Raw genomic sequence first — 12047 nt, forward strand, 5'->3', positions numbered from 1 at the left:
CATGATACGTGTATCATTTTGATACGCTTCGATGATACGCGACAGAGATCTGATCGGGCAAATGATACAAATGTGGACGCACCCTAGGATAGCCTGAGATTGAAGCAACATTGGAATTATGAAAATCGGACAAGGAGTTGTTTTTAAATAGCCAATAACACTATGAGGTAGTATGTTTTCGAAACCGATTTAAACGGAAACTTATAAAAAATAAAACCACTTACCGTTCTATTGATCACAACTCCAAAGTAGTCGATAAGATTCTCCCCGTAGAAGAAATAGTTGGAAGTCAACAGGAAATACCAGGAGAGCGAGCGGAACCATGGCAGCCCGTGTACTCGGTACACCGCATATCCAATGTTGATGATCTCCTCAAAACACTTCACTTGCACACACAACACCTGGGCACAACAGATATTGTGATAATTAGTACAATTAAAGGCAGATTAACTATAGTATTTTTTTTAAATTAAATTTTAGTAAGTACATAAGGAATGCAATACAAAAAAATTTAAGGTGAAGAGGAGTGACCATTTTTTTTTATAAATGAGATAATACTTATTATAATCAATTATATATATTTTTTTAAATAACTAATACCACAATTGAATGTAACTTTTCCACTTTAGTCTAAATATTGAATAGATAAAAAACATGAAACATTATGTAGGATGATAACACATTTCATGTTGTGACTATAGATGTTTTTTTTTTTACTTTTGTTAATAAATGCAATACTGTTCTCAAATACAAATCCTTATCTCAACGACACACTTTCTTTATCACTGTGAAGATCAACATAACTAATATGAAAAAGTTTTCTAGTTAATTATAAACCCAGTGTATAATAATAGAAGTGAAGTTATAACCACTTCTTTGGTTTGGTAAAAAAAACTTTAAGTAATGTTAAGTGCCTTATCTTGATAATATAACAGGAAATGTTACTTATTTAATAATAATTATAAAAGAATTCATATGAATTACCGTAGTCATCAAGGCCAGAGGTCCTCCATAAATGAGCAAACAAAATCCACCAATCATCAGCCAGGTGAAGATTCCTCGTATCACCCAGTTTCTCCATCTAAATATATATTTTTTTTTATTTAAAAAGATAAATTGTTTATGACACAAAATACCTTGACAAACATGCATAATTATTTTTTGTATTCAAGATATTATTTACTTAAGTTTAAAATTGAATGTAAGTGGTTTTACTAATCATTTGTAAATACTGCTTGATAACATCAACAAAAAATAATCAAAAAGTCATATTATATTAAATAATAAATAGGTATATAAGATCTGAGCAATGGTCTTTAATTTAATTCAAGGTATGACAAACCAATGATTGAGTTTTCATCATACATTTACGCATAATATTTAAAAGACATGACTGAAATCTGTTTTTAAAAGTAAGGACCTATTAATGTTCCACTTGCTAAAATAAATATTAAAATATACTACTTTAGAGGCAGGACTCACCGCGAAGAGAGACCGGATAGGGCCGAATCGAGGATTTCTGGAGTTTTATCGGTTCCCTGGGGCAAGTTTTTCGCCAATTCGTCGACATATTTCTCCTCTAGAACCTTCTCCTCTTCCGAATCCACCTGATCGAAAAACAGCTGAATAAGTCTATTGCGAAGTTTGTGAGAAGAAACATGTTAAACATATTAAATAAATACATGATCGGATTCTCCAGCAGTTTCAGCTTTGTCGTTCCCGTCGCCGTCGCCGCGCCGATGTCTCAACTCACTCATATTAATTACTGAATTTTAAGCCACAATCACAACAATATATAGTTAAATCCACTTTAAAAATCCACAATCACAGAAAGAAACAGCGTCTCAGATGAAAGATGTTTTCTTTTGAAGCGAATTGAAAATCTATCGAATTGTCAAAACGAAAAATCAATACATTTATATTTTTTAATTATTGACGATACGGTCGGCCAAAACTTTAATGTCAGGTTTTTACTATTTTGACTTTATAGTTTATCTTTATGGTTAGTTTTGAAGGAATTATGATAAATGCTTAGAATAATGATTAACTATACAATGACTTCCGAATAATATAAGAATACCAATAAGTAATATAAATTATAAACAGCTAGTGTTTTTAAACAAAGATCGTTCTGCCTTCTGTAGTCTACAGCCGCTAACAACGGTACGTATTAAAAAAAGTTTTTGACAATGACACTTGACACTTGACAGTGACTTTTAGTTTTGTAAACAAACATGGCTGCCGATAGTGACGATTTCGAACAAAATATTGAAAATGTAAGAAAAATTAACAGTTGATAAATGATTGCATTGCTTCCCAACAATTAAATTATATTATTCATGTTATTTGTCTTTCAGCTGAAGGAATCCGTGAAGAAATCTTTCGCCCACATATATTCATCAATAAAAGCAAGAGAACTCAAAACCCTACGGCAACTAGACGCGATACGTAAACAATGCCAAGATAACAAAGACTTGCAGAGAAATTGTATTAAAAATGTAAGTATTTCCTACGAAAGCAAAAGTATACTATTAGAAAATATAAACAGATTTGGTGAGATAGACTTTGAGAAACTAAGTTTTGACAACAGTACTTTTCTAATTGAAGAGTACGTAAGTCCAAATGATGACCACATGTACTGCTATAAAACTATCGAAGATTTAACTATAGACAACGACGAAAACTTGGCAGCTATTGAAGAGGCTGCACTGAAGCAGATAACCGATACGAGTGACTGTGTGTGTACTGTGAACATTCAAAGTGATGAAGTGTCGAAAAAGTTTCGCGATACCAACTGTATTCCTGCAAATGCTGACTCGCCGTGTAGCAGCAAAGATAACTCACTTTCAGAAAGTAAAGACAAATCAACAAATGCACTCATAGAAGAAGAGAATAGTGAGTGTTCCGAGGCTGATTCAAAAAAGATAGATCCTACAGATGAATGGCTAAACTCAATAAAGAATCAGACTGAGACTGAACCGTCACAAGCTACTGATGTGATGGAACATAGCACTATTAAATGCTTATAATATTTTATTTTAATACTTATAAATGAGCCACTATGAAAGTTAAATAAATTTTTATTTTTGTAATTCTCTAACAAAGTTTTTCATTAAGGAGCCAGGGAAAATGAGACAATCAATAATAAGCATCAACTTATATTTGTTAACACATTTTTTTTACAAATGGCGTTACTGAACACTTAAAAGTAAAATGCATTGTTTTCCGATTATAATACCTAATGAATAAATATAACCCTTTGTTTTTTCTGTACTTTGAGTACATCACACAAATTAAAATAATGGTCACCAATCGTTCAATTGCAAACAAAATGTTTGAATCTCACATTGTTTGATTACTTATGGCACTTATTACATGACATACATTTTACACTACTATGTTTCCCATCCCTAGATGATTTGTTACTGATAGGAATTGTAGTTTGTACTCAATATTAACACTGGAAAATTGAATGGCACAAACAGAAGTGCAGATGTATTGAGGAGTAACATAATACATAATTAAAATTATATTTATATCTGTGCTAAAAGCTATTGGTGAAGGACTATAGACAATATAGAAGGATAACCTGTTTTAATTCCTATACTCGTATTAGGCACTAATTCATTCTTGGATGGGTCAGTTTAGGCCACATTTTTCATAGGAAATAGTCTTATTGTCTTAATATATTAATGCATTACAGCTATAAACTAATAATTATAACATTACATTGAGTGAATACTGGGATACATAAACTCTAATGACATCTTTGATGGTTAGTAGAGAAGTATGAGGATACATAAGTTCGCTAAGGATAAATTTAAAAGCCAATAAATAGTAAAAATGTTTGAGTACAGAGGTTCCAACTAAATGTTATTTATTATACATGTAAATTAGGTAAGGAAGTTATACAAAGTTTAAAATTAGTTTACAGCTAAGTTGTGTTTGTGTAAAACTACTATTGTACATGTTACGATTAATTTTAGTTACTATACAAGGCCAAAGTCCGTGCAGACGGCGGCTACCTCACGATTGTTTTGCTTCTCGGCGTTGTTGGCGGCCATGTTCAGCTCTACCAGTGTATCGACGCTATTTATGCTGACCCCTTTCAATATCTTCTGGGCCGCCAAACTCGTGAAGTTGTAGCTCAAATCGCTGAGGCTCGGGAAATTGTAAAAATCCGGATGATCCTTCTTACCTTCCTGGCTTAGACTATATCTTTTCTGCTTATTCTCTAGACAGTTTATTTTTTCGTTCGACATGTTGATATCTTTTATCAGCTCCTGATTCTTCAGGGCCAGGTTCGGTTCGGACCCGAGCACCGTCGGTTTCTGATCGATTCCTTTCGATAGCAAGTTGGCCAACGACTCCGAACTCATTCTATTGTGAACGTTCGGAAGACCGTTCAGCATCTGCAGGGCCGCCGCTTTCTTCAAAAGGTCGACACTCTTCAGTTCGCTGTTCGAATTCAAGTTCGTTTGTATACCCGTATTAGTCGAAGTAAGAGAATTTTTTTGATATCGTAAATTACCTAGCGATCCGATTATGTTGTCGAAACTTTTCGTCGGAGTAGATGGGTTGCTGTTGGCCGTCGTTTCCAGACTGTTGATGTTGTTATGAATGGCGGGCGATGACGGATTCGATGCTACCTCGTTTGTGTTGTTGAGCTGGTTTTTGTAGATGAAACTGTTGTTGTTGGTCGCTCCACCGATTTGCAACGACAGCTTCCTGTTATTATTCATTCCGGTGTCGTTTATTGAATTTTTATTGAACTTGTTTTCCTTCATGGATTCGCCCTCTGGAAACATCTGCTTCTTGTTCTCAACACACACATCGAACGAGGTTTCTTTCGAGTTTTTTGGAGTCTGGTTGGCCACACCGTTCTGCGATACGGATACTACCTGCCTGTCGTCGTTAATGATGTAGATATTGCTTCCGTTGTTGCTGGATTCCGTTACTTTTCCGTTCTCGAAAGTTATGACCGAGCGGACGGGAGAGTTTTGAACGTAAACTTTGGTGTTAGTCCCGCCGTTCTGTAGCGACGTATTGGTGGTCACTTTCAATGTAATCGAATTGTTCGAATTGGAATTAGCTAGCATGGCAGTTGTGGGATTCTCTGCTTTCGCGCCAAGAGCCTTGTTGTGCAAAGGTGTAGCGGTTTTTTTTGGTGTGGCCGGACAGTTTTTTGGCGAAGTTCGAGGTGGAGACGTTTTCCCATTTTTTACAGTCTCCCCGCCGACGATCGGCGGCTTAGTTCGATATTTGTGCAAGCTCTTAGGCGAGCTCTGCAAACTTTGTACTTTAACGAGCGACTGCGCTCTACTAAGACCCGACGTACCGTTACTATGACTAGGCGAAGGTTTAAGTGTGCGATCTGATATGTGCGATTCTAAACTAGAGTGACCGCTGCTACTCGTGAAGTAGTTCTTCTTTATCGGCGATATGACTTCGGTTTGACTGCTTTTCAAGTCTTTCCGCGGAGTCCTATGGACGTTTGTACTCTCTAAGCTCGAGGGGCCGCTGGTGGACATGATGTCCGAGTAGTCGACTCTCTTCATGCTGCCGTTGGGGCTCTCTCGTGATTTGTAGTCGCAGCTCCTTTGCGGTGACCCGAAGTGGTCTAGTATCGTTTTGTTGGTTGAGCTCCTGCTCAGGGACGATCGAGGCAGACTACCAGAGCTGGGGCTGGACTGTCGAACAGGTGAATGGTCGTACTGTACGGAGCCTGCGATGCCCGACTCTGTGGACAGGTGACGCTTGTGTCGTCTCGGCAGCGTCGACGACCGGTTGCTGATCTCGGAGCCGTCATAGTAGGAAGAGATGAATGACGCTTGACTCTGCAGCGACTCCTGGAAAAGACGTAAATAAATATTTAACTCGCGTCTTTAATTAACAATACATTTTTAATTATTGTTTTACAGGAAAAATTTGACAATTTGTAGGTTAAAAATTAAAATTAAATATGTTTAAAGCAGTTTCACTTGCTGTTTAAATTGTGAAAATAATATGGTGCAATGTTGTTAATGAATCCGCTAGGTACCTCAAATTATTGAATAAAAATTGGCCAAATGAGGACATGAATCATGATGACTTTGACATGGAAAGAACTTCAAGTAGTGAGAGCGTTAGTTAGTGATGATTTGATGAAGAATGGCATCACACGTGATTGGTGATTAGTTCCGAAGAAACACACTGTCACACGTAACATACAACGAATGTACCTCACCTTAGAGTCGGTCTGCGTGGCGACGCAGTGGAGGTGCACCGCCTTGGAGTTGAACCACTCGGTGGGCGGGAACTGCGCGGAGAATGTGCTCATGGCGCGCTTGCTGCGGCCGCTTCGTCTGAATAAGCGGGAGAGCAACGACACTTTCTCTGCAAGAGGAGATAAAAGGAGTGACAAAAAGCTCTTAACAAGGAGAGATGACCCCTAAGTTAGAAAATCGGCACATCAGAAATTATTCAAGGTTCAACGGTTATAAACTTATAAGCTTATAATATATGCTTTTTTTTATTTGATCTTTCATGCAAACATAACTCATACCCAATGGGCTATACCGTTATACCTTACTTATAACTCATAACTGAATTTTCACATCCAACTTCCAAGTCTACTCTTTATAGCTATGTGATAACAGCCCCGAAGCGTTTTATAAAAGTAAACGACCTTAAAACATAAAACTATTTCAGCAAAAATTCTCGCGAAGTATTCACTAGTTATTAATTCAGAAGTCATTCAATCTTTTTGTGTACTCGGAAGGTTGGGTATTGAAAAGCTCGTCGTATAGTGTGAACTAAGAGCACTTGGGAATATGAAGGCGTCAGCTATTTTCAAGACAGCCTTATTGTGATTCGCAAGACATCCCAACGTTTTGTCTCGGCTGGCTATATATAAGTCAGACGCTACCGAAATCCTGTAAGAAAAATATGAGAAGTAAAATAAATAAGTGTGGTTTTCTGCTCAGTACCTACTTAGTAGTTAGTACACTACTCATAGACAGAAAATTCTCTAAAATCTAGATTCTAGGTAGCTCAGAAAAATTACATAATTTGAAAATACCCAACTCAATGAATACACTCCTTGTAAATTGTAAGTAAGTCAAGGTTCCTCTATTAGCCTTTTATTAAATCAACCTTTGCTTGTTCGCGAAATTCTAAAAAATGTGTTATAGTTAATGGTTTTCTAAGATATCTCCTTTGCTAAACATTAGCGTGACTATTCTATCTCATGAATCCTTATGTGACTTACTAGGCGACGCAGATTCCACGCTCGGCGGGTAGTCAGTAGATGAGGAGCTGTCAGTAGTGTTTGCGTGCTTATGCAAGCTGCGGGTGGAAGCGCATCGCTGCAGGTATTTGCTGGATGAACCGAAGATCCTCAAGGAGTGACGCCGGTCCAGAGACCTCGGGGCGGGGAAGGACGCGCTGCGCCGCTTGCTCGGCCGGCTGTACAGGATTTTGTCGTTTGGGTTGCCTGGAAACAGAATAGAATAGAATAATATTTATTGCATGAAATGTTGTTTATAAAGGTGTAATAATATTATGGTTTATCAGGATCCAACATTCTGCCTTGTCAGTGGCGTGCAACATTACAATATTGCATTGACATAATATTATTATTTATTACAAAAGTCAAAAATAAGATATTGAATATTAACATTATAAGTTCTTCCTAACATTAGATATTTAAGTCATAATATATTATTAAGTATGCATAATGAAAGTAATGTCATAGAGGTAAAATTTAATTAATATTAATAATAGAATAAATTAAAAATGTTAATAAATTCGTCAAGTTTATGTACTTAAGTATTAATATTAGAATAAAGTAAAATGTCAATAAATTAATCAAAGTTTATAAATTAAAATTAAATGTAATTATGTCATTAATTTCATTAGTCAATTGGAGTTTGAAATATAATCTACCGCCATATAAACTGTAAAAGTCTGAGGACATAGAAAAAATATAATCTTAAGTAATTTTATTTCAATTAAATGTCAATATTATCATTAAGGTATTCTTCAAGGCTATAATAACACTTTTTTAAAATCAGATCTTTGACTGTTTTAAAAAAAGTGTTATTACAGAAGTAGGTATCTTATTAAAAAACGGGGTCCAAAATTTAAATTTTATATTATGTATATTTAGATTGCAATTTGTAAGGCAATGGTCCTTCGAGCAGGATTGAGAAAAAAAAGTGTCAATTTATTTAGTTTCCTTGTTGTTTGTTATTTTAAAATTTGTTGTGTTTTAATTTCAAAATTAAATTGTAGAAGTTTGAACCAAATCCAATGTGTTAGTCGCATTTACAAACAAGTTGAAACGCAGCTTTGAATAAAAATATTAACGACTGTATGATCATCATTCGCTCTTTCATCTTTTACCGCAAAAGCGAAAGTGTGATGGTTATCGGCGATGATAACACACGATTTATGGATTCAAGTACAGAGGTGACGCACAAAGATCTGAGGCAGATGCGTAAATCAACTGCCAGCAGGTTCAATTCCAGACCGCTCCCATTTAAATCATTTTGTCATCAAAAGATGTCATGAATGTAGTTCAAACCTTTTAATTAAGCCTCCATTTCCATTATGGTAATGAAAAAAACTTAAAAACTATATTCTTAGATAATCTTTCAGGAAAATTAATACGAAATAATCGTTTACAACATAATATTAATCTATGCATTCCTTCTGTCGGTCATTTCCTCATATTTACATAATTAGTGTCCAAACAAATCGCACATTAACCCTTTGACGTATAAGGGACACGGGTGTCCCTAACTTTTAATGTAATTTTTTATCCAAACAAAAACTTTATTGAAAAAAAAAATATTTCCAAATCATAGTTTTTGAACGTGCCTTTAGTTGTTTTTAATTAGTTGGTAGCTCTGCGTGAAAAAAAAGTAAATTTTTCCCTATTACTTTTCGGTGTTTTGGCGCGCTTCTTTGATATTTTTCAGAAGTGATTTTATTTATGTTTTCTGCGGTAATTACTAACTTCTTGTGCAACATTTCATGAGAATGGTAAGTAAAAGTTGTGAAATTACTAAAATTTTTTAGATTTTATGAAAATAAAGTAACTAAAACACGATATTTACATCAAGGGACACTGCTGTCCCAATATGCGTAAAAGGTCGTACTCCTATATTATTACTGATATTATTTTATGACTTATTTATTCAATGTTATTCGTATTTTATATTAATTTTCATTGTTTTAGGCCAGTAGAGGAACACGAATGTTATATATAAAGGCGAAATTGTGTCTATCTGTTACCTTTTCACGCCCAAATTTCGTATAGAAGAGGAATTTTGAGTCCCGGGAAATGACATAGACTTTTTATGTCGGAAAAATGTATGGTTCTCACGCGATAAACGAATTGTGGCGTAACGGAGTTGCCGGAGTCATCAGTACTTATACATAATATAATTATTTTATAATGAAAAGTATACTCGAACGATAATGATGTGGAGGAGTATCTTATGGCTGATAACAGCGATGACGAAGATGCCCTAATCTTGGATGACGAAGACCAGGCGTTTATCCAAGGAGATATGGAAGCTGGTGTATCAAAACTCCGAAGTAATGATTGAGCCTGTTCCTGCATCAGACTCCACTTCAGCTCCAGATCCAGCTCTAGGTTCATCGTCATCGTCTGACCCGCTTGATCCGCCGTTGAAAATAGCATTTACTGTTTGCTGTGAAGCACAAATTTACGTTGCATAAATCGCAAATATTGTTAGTGCGATTCTCAACTCCCGCCTTGGCGCACTGCACACATCTTTTTCGTGAGGGTCCTTTCTTCATCACGTGCGCCAAGGTGGGAGTTGAGAATCGCACTAACAGTATTTGCAATTTATGGAACGTGTGCTTCACAGCTTACAGAAATTGCTTTGCAGAGTTTCACGTGTAAATTTATCAATAAATTTATATCATTTTATTATAAAGTTGTATAATTTATTACCTAAAGCATATAAAATCCTGTAATTATTATACTTACTTAAACTGGCGAAAGTCGTCCTTTATCGCATATTGGGACACATTTGTCCCAGCTATTTTTGAAAAATCTATGATGTGTTTTTTATTTTTTTCCAATCATATCGATAAAATACTCCACAAAGCATACCCTAAACTACTAACATCCATAAAAACACTTTTATACTAGTTTTGTACGTGTAAGGGTTAACAAACTAAACACTACACGAGTCGTCACATCGCTGGAATCTGCCCATTAAGATGCCGAGAGGAGGACACTTCAGAAATAAACCGGAATGTGTCAGGGCTCCCAGTTCTCACCGAAAACATAGAAAAAATAATAAAAATTTCTGAAAGCAATATTTTTAATATTATTTTTGTAATTTCTCAGATTTATGATTCCGTATTTAAGAAGTAGAATCAGTAACAAACGCTGGATCTTGTTCAGACGGGAAACGTACATTGCATAATAAACAGGGATTAGGATGATATATATCCGATTAAAGTATGGAGTTACAAGAACTCTTGTCACAAGCAGCCCTATGGCTAAGATTACTATGAACTTTGTGGTGTGCTTCAAAACCGGTGGTTCCTATTCAGTGTAGTGTGGTTTTTATGGGGTAACTGGTTTCCAGTTTTCTCCCCTGAAGAATAGCAACTATTTGATAACCCTAGGAAGTTGCAACGGAATGTGTCACATTTGATCTAGACTCGAGGTACGCACCTCTGGCATAGGCTCGACATACCTGCTGGAATAATCTGGGGCACACATCTGTCACAACTCATAGCTAAATATTTCCGTGACGGCAAAATGAAAGCATTTAAATCAAGAAAGCTTATCAAAGAAAAAAATATCACAAACTTTTCACTTCTGACTCTAAAAAGTTATTTGCCAAAAAGTTCTTAATTTTACGTACTTAATTTCAAATTTTCAGTAAAAACTACAACGAGAGCTTACCTATAGCTGCCTAATTTTACAAATTACTCGCATCAAAGGCAGTACCTAACCTACTTTTATAGCCTAAACTTTCCCTCAGGGAAGCTTGAAAAAAGTTTAAGGCTTTTCTGCGACTGTACACTGGCGTATTTTTTTATCGCAAGCCAGCAACGCGGTTAAAACATTGTGTTCCATTTTCGAACCCTCGCAATATGACGTCACAGCGATAATAGCTGTTTCCCGATAGCTACCGTACTTTCCAGTTGCATTCACCGCTTTCATACAAAGCATTCTCGACAGCGAAGTGTTTTGATCGAACTTCCCTAAGACAATGTTGCGGAATCGTGACTTTTCGATTGCAACGAGTTAGCGCCGACAGTAAAATAAACCATTAATGTTACGCCTTGCATTTATTATGCCCCTGATACACATCCGAGTCATAACTTATGTGCCATTAGGTTAGTGGATGCAAATAGGCAAATCCTATTTGTATAAGTACTTACTATAGTTTGTGCGTTCTAAGATGATATGGGTGACAGTTTTCATGTTCCTTGCTACGGGTTTTTTTTACAAGAAAACAAAAAAATCTAAATGTAATAAATTATATTCCATCAACAAAAACAAAATATGTTTCCTATAATTGTAAATGAATAAAAATGAAAAGATGCTAAATGCTAACTTATTAATAATAGTATAAAGTAGTATAAAATTATTGTTACGAAAACATTTGAAAAATGTTATATGCATGAAACGGAACTTATGTCAATAGAGATTGACTCTGTTGAATCGAAATCAAATCGATAAAAAAAGGTCGGCCATCTTAAATCGCCGGCACCACTGAAATGTCAGTACGAAATTGATAATTTTGATTGCAATTCCCTTACGAAGTGATTCGATATTTTTAAACTATCGATTAATTTTTGTTAGGTAACTTCTCTACTATTGTCAATTATAATGTGTCACGCATATCATCATAAAACGCACAAACTATAGGTAGCTGTTTGACCGAGCTTTGCTCGGTATCCGATAAAAAGTTAAAATCAGAACGTATAGTAATTAAAATCTCCCATTCCATCATACCCTAGTAAAAGTGACATTGTGGTGCCTTTGAATGACACGTCAAGTTTTTCTC

The 12047-nt window shown here is 35.6% G+C and overlaps 3 protein-coding genes across 4 annotated transcripts in view; 1 reads left to right on the plus strand and 2 right to left on the minus strand.

The window, feature by feature from the left end:
* LOC121731331 (phosphatidate cytidylyltransferase, photoreceptor-specific) overlaps positions 1-1875 on the minus strand; it is a 34745-nt gene extending 32870 nt beyond the window's left edge. For both annotated transcript variants that reach the window (XR_006036215.1, XM_042120725.1), the window contains exons 1-4: positions 1683-1875; positions 1483-1607; positions 985-1081; positions 225-401 (exon numbers count right to left, since the gene is read on the minus strand). Coding sequence is in view for 1 of the 2 variants with exons in the window: in XM_042120725.1 (XP_041976659.1) it covers positions 225-401; positions 985-1081; positions 1483-1607; positions 1683-1757 (474 nt within the window). In the remaining variant the exon portion in view is untranslated. The remainder of the gene's footprint in view (positions 1-224; positions 402-984; positions 1082-1482; positions 1608-1682) is intronic.
* Positions 1876-2202: 327 nt separating this feature from the next.
* Positions 2203-3255, plus strand: LOC121731333. The gene is made up of 2 exons (XM_042120728.1): positions 2203-2276; positions 2358-3255. Exons 1-2 carry the CDS (start codon positions 2235-2237, stop codon positions 3027-3029), a joined length of 714 nt encoding a protein of 237 aa, XP_041976662.1. The 5' UTR covers positions 2203-2234; the 3' UTR covers positions 3030-3255.
* LOC121731330 (serine/threonine-protein kinase DDB_G0283821) overlaps positions 3143-12047 on the minus strand; it is a 181108-nt gene continuing 172203 nt past the window's right edge. Inside the window, exons 7-9 of the mRNA XM_042120724.1 lie at positions 7250-7474; positions 6227-6375; positions 3143-5849 (exon numbers count right to left, since the gene is read on the minus strand). Of these exons, the coding sequence (XP_041976658.1) occupies positions 3990-5849; positions 6227-6375; positions 7250-7474 (2234 nt within the window). The 3' untranslated portion in view covers positions 3143-3989. The remainder of the gene's footprint in view (positions 5850-6226; positions 6376-7249; positions 7475-12047) is intronic.

The sequence above is a fragment of the Aricia agestis genome, chromosome 10 (assembly GCF_905147365.1).
Source record: "Aricia agestis chromosome 10, ilAriAges1.1, whole genome shotgun sequence".
Classification (NCBI taxonomy): domain Eukaryota; kingdom Metazoa; phylum Arthropoda; class Insecta; order Lepidoptera; family Lycaenidae; genus Aricia; species Aricia agestis.